Raw genomic sequence first — 3,560 nt, forward strand, 5'->3', positions numbered from 1 at the left:
ATGCTGCTCACCCCACTCAACCTCATTACTTGCTCCCTTCTTCGTCAGGTTTGTCAAAGGAGCCGCTACACCCGCGTAGTTTGGTATAAATTCTCGGTAAAATCCTGTCAGCCCCAAAAATGACCTGACCTGACGTTTCGTCGTTGGTCTGGGTGCGTCTTGTATCCGCGTAAGGATCTCTTGCCTTGGTACGATAAGCCCCAATCCTATTCGGTGCCCCAAAAAGCTTATCTGTCGGAATCCAATTTCACACTTCTTCGGCTTTATTGTAATGCCGGCGGCGCGCAACCTGCCAAATATTTCTCTCAGCGTGTCGAGGTGTTGCTTCCACGAGTCTGTTGCTACCAGTACATCGTCGATGTAATGATGTGCGTCGGGGATACCCTCCAGCAGCTTTCGCATCAACTTAGTGAAAATGGCTGCTGCCGTTTTCAGCCCGAACGGCATGAACTTAAATTGATACAATCCGCTTGATGACGAAAACGCGGTCTTGGCTTTTGACCCTTCCTCCATGGGTATTTGCCAATAGCCTCTGGTCAAATCAAGTTTTGAGAAGAATTTTTTGCATCCCACATTCGCAAACGTTACGTCTAGCCTTCGTATGGGTTCATCATCGGACACTAACACCTGGTTTAGACGCCTGAAATCTATGCAGAACCGGTCCGATCCGTCTGGCTTTCTCACCATTACCATAGGAGCATTATACGGTGACGTCGATCTTTCGATAACCCCCATCTTCAGCATCGCGGTGATCTCTTCCTCCACTAGCTCATGTACTTTCAATGGTAGTGGATACTGTTTGACGTGTACCGGCGTTTGGGTGGTCAACTTGAGGTCGCACGTCATCAAGTTCGTCCTTCCCGGTAGATCTGAAAAGATCTCTTCGTATTCACTGATCAAGTCAAACACTTGTTGTCTTTTCTCTCTGTCTAAATCGGTATGGACTACCACGTCTCGTTTGTCTTGCTGTTTTGTCAGGGAGAGCATTGGAACTTCGTCCTCACCTGCTTCGGTGATGATGTCACTATCCTCGTCGACTTTTACGGCCAACCCACAGCGTAAGCCGACTTGTTCGCTCTCTTCCCTCTCCTCGTACTTCTTAAGCATGTTCACGTGGAATATTTTGCTTCTTCCTCCAATCTCAAGCTCATAATCTACTTCGTTTTTTCGGGCCGTAACCTCAAACGGGCCCTTCCATTGCATAAGCATCTTGTTGTTATCACTTGGAAGAAGTATTAGCGCCCTATCTCCAGCCTTCATTTCACGTTTGACCCGCTTATGGTCGTAAATTCCCTTATATTTTTCTTTCGCTACCTCCAGACATCGATGGGCCAGCTCACATGTTTCTTCGAGCTTCTCCCTCAACTCTAAAACGTACCCATACGAAGTCTTTGTTTCTTTCTTCATTGCTTCGTTGGACCAGACTTCTCTTAGGATGGCTAACGGTCCTCGTACTCTTCTCCCATACAAGAGTTCGAATGGAGAGAATTTTAAGCTGGACTGTGGTACTTCTCGGTACGCAAAAAGTAGAGCGGGCAAGTACCGGTCCCAGTCTTTAGGTCTCTCCTGGCACATTCGTCTGAGCATTTGTTTTAATGTGCCATTGAACCTCTCCACCAGGCCGTTGCACATAGGATGGTAGGGGGTCGTTAGGAGGTGTCTCATTGACAACAGTCGGCCCACCTCCTTCATAAGGTCCGATGTAAAATTTGATCCTCGATCACTGAGGATCTCTTCCGGTACGCCATATCGGGCGAACATGTCCATCAACGCCTCCGCCACCTCTGGGGTACCAGTGCTTTGCAAAGCTACCGCGTCCGGGTAGCGAGTGGCTACGTCCACCATGGTCAGGATGTATCTCTTTCCCGAATCCGACTTCGGCGTAATGGGGCCAATGATGTCTATGGCAATCCTTTGGAAGGGCGTCGCTATGGTTGGCATGGTCCCCAAGGGTGCCTTACCCACTCTTCCTTTAGGCACGGTGCGCTGGCAAACGTCGCAAGATCGCACGTATCTTCGTATCTCACTCTGCATTCCGGGCCAGAAAAATTCTTCTGCGACCAGCCCTATCGTGTTGTTTATCCCCTGGTGACCCGACATTATGCTATCGTGGGCCAGGGCTACCACGGTTCGTCGGAACTTCTCGGGAAGCACCAGCTGATCCGTTTTTCTTCCGGAGCTGTAGATGACACTCCTATACAACAACTTGTTCCTTATAAAGAACTTTCGCTTAGTTCTTCCTCCATGCTTAGGAAAGGGTTTACCGATGTTGTGGAAACATTTCTCGAGGCTCTTGTCGTTTTCTTGCTCCTTGAGCATCTCTTCGGCTGTCGCTTCTAGTGGCGAAACCTGCGGCACCCTCAGTTCGGCTCGCGGCTCTTTGGATTGATCTTTGTCCTTTCCTGTCTCTGTCGCGTTCGCGATGAGCATGGGCTCGTCCTCGCGTTGTCCCGAGCTTGGGGTGTTCTCCGGCAATGATTCGGAAGAGCCCTTGGGAGCTCGTTCTGCACTTTTTTCTTGGCTTGTCTCCTGGTTTTGTTTTATGGCCGTCTGCCTGTCCAATTTTCCAGCTGGACTTGCCTCCTCCATTTCGTTCCACTTCGGGTCCGGATCATTAACGCCTCGCACCATCGGCACGTTACCGAGCACAAGATCGTACAGCGGGTTACTAACACACTTCGCCCTTACCCTTCCGGTGAAGTATGGTGTCCTCACCCTGATCTCCGCTTCCGGCACATACCTCACGGTCCTATTCAACAGATAGACTGGACTGGACTGCCCGGTAAATTCCTCAGGTTGAACCATCTCCTTTCGTACAACGACCGTATTACAACCGGTGTCCCTCAAAACCGTTATTTTGCGGTCACCTAGCCGTCCCTCCACTACCGGCATGTTTTCCACTAGAAACTTTGGAGCTCGTCCTACGGCCGCGTTGATCACTGGGATCTTGGCGCCGTTCTGAAGCGTGACATAGGCTTCATCAAACTCGGCCGCACTGCCGTCGCTTTGCTCAGCTAATACGCAGGACGCTTGAGGTCGATCGTTTTGTCTCGTCCCACAATTCTCGGCTCGATGCCCGGGTCTTTCACAATTCCAGCACGTCAGCTTTTTGAACGTAGGCGGGCGGTTCTTGCAATTTTCTGCCTTGTGGCCGACCTTATTACAGAGGAAGCATCGGATGGTTTTTCTGTTTGCACCGCTCGTCGCTTTGTCTGTCTCTCCAGCACTCGACTTCTTGGTGCAGTCCTCCATCTTCGGCCTGCTCGCCCCTGTTTGCAACTGGGCTTCTAGATATAGATCTGCTTTGGATGCTACCTCATCTAAGGTTTTGCAGTCTCGTTCACGTAGAAATACCGACAACCGGCTAGAGCAACTGAGTAAGAACTGCTCCACTAATACGCTGTCTCGGAGGGCCTCGAATGTCCGCTCCACTCCAGCGACCTCGATCCACCTGTCGAAATACCCTGCAAGCCGGGCGGCGAACTGCCTCCTCGTTTCTCCGTTTTCCGGTTTAGCTTCGCGAAACCTTTCCCTGTAGCCTTCTTTAGTGTACCTGAATC

General features: G+C 50.6%; 1 protein-coding gene across 1 annotated transcript; it reads right to left on the minus strand.

Moving 5' to 3' along the window:
* Positions 1–684: 684 nt before the first annotated feature.
* Positions 685–3,252, minus strand: LOC115331999 (the record flags this gene model as incomplete). The annotated part of the gene is made up of 1 exon (XM_040221534.2): positions 685–3,252. A coding segment is annotated over exon 1 (2,568 nt), but the record flags the coding sequence as incomplete, so codon positions are not given.
* Between the last annotated feature and the right edge of the window lie 308 nt (positions 3,253–3,560).

This window comes from Ixodes scapularis, unplaced genomic scaffold, assembly GCF_016920785.2.
Source record: "Ixodes scapularis isolate PalLabHiFi unplaced genomic scaffold, ASM1692078v2 ptg000065l_1__unscaffolded, whole genome shotgun sequence".
NCBI lineage: Eukaryota > Metazoa > Arthropoda > Arachnida > Ixodida > Ixodidae > Ixodes > Ixodes scapularis.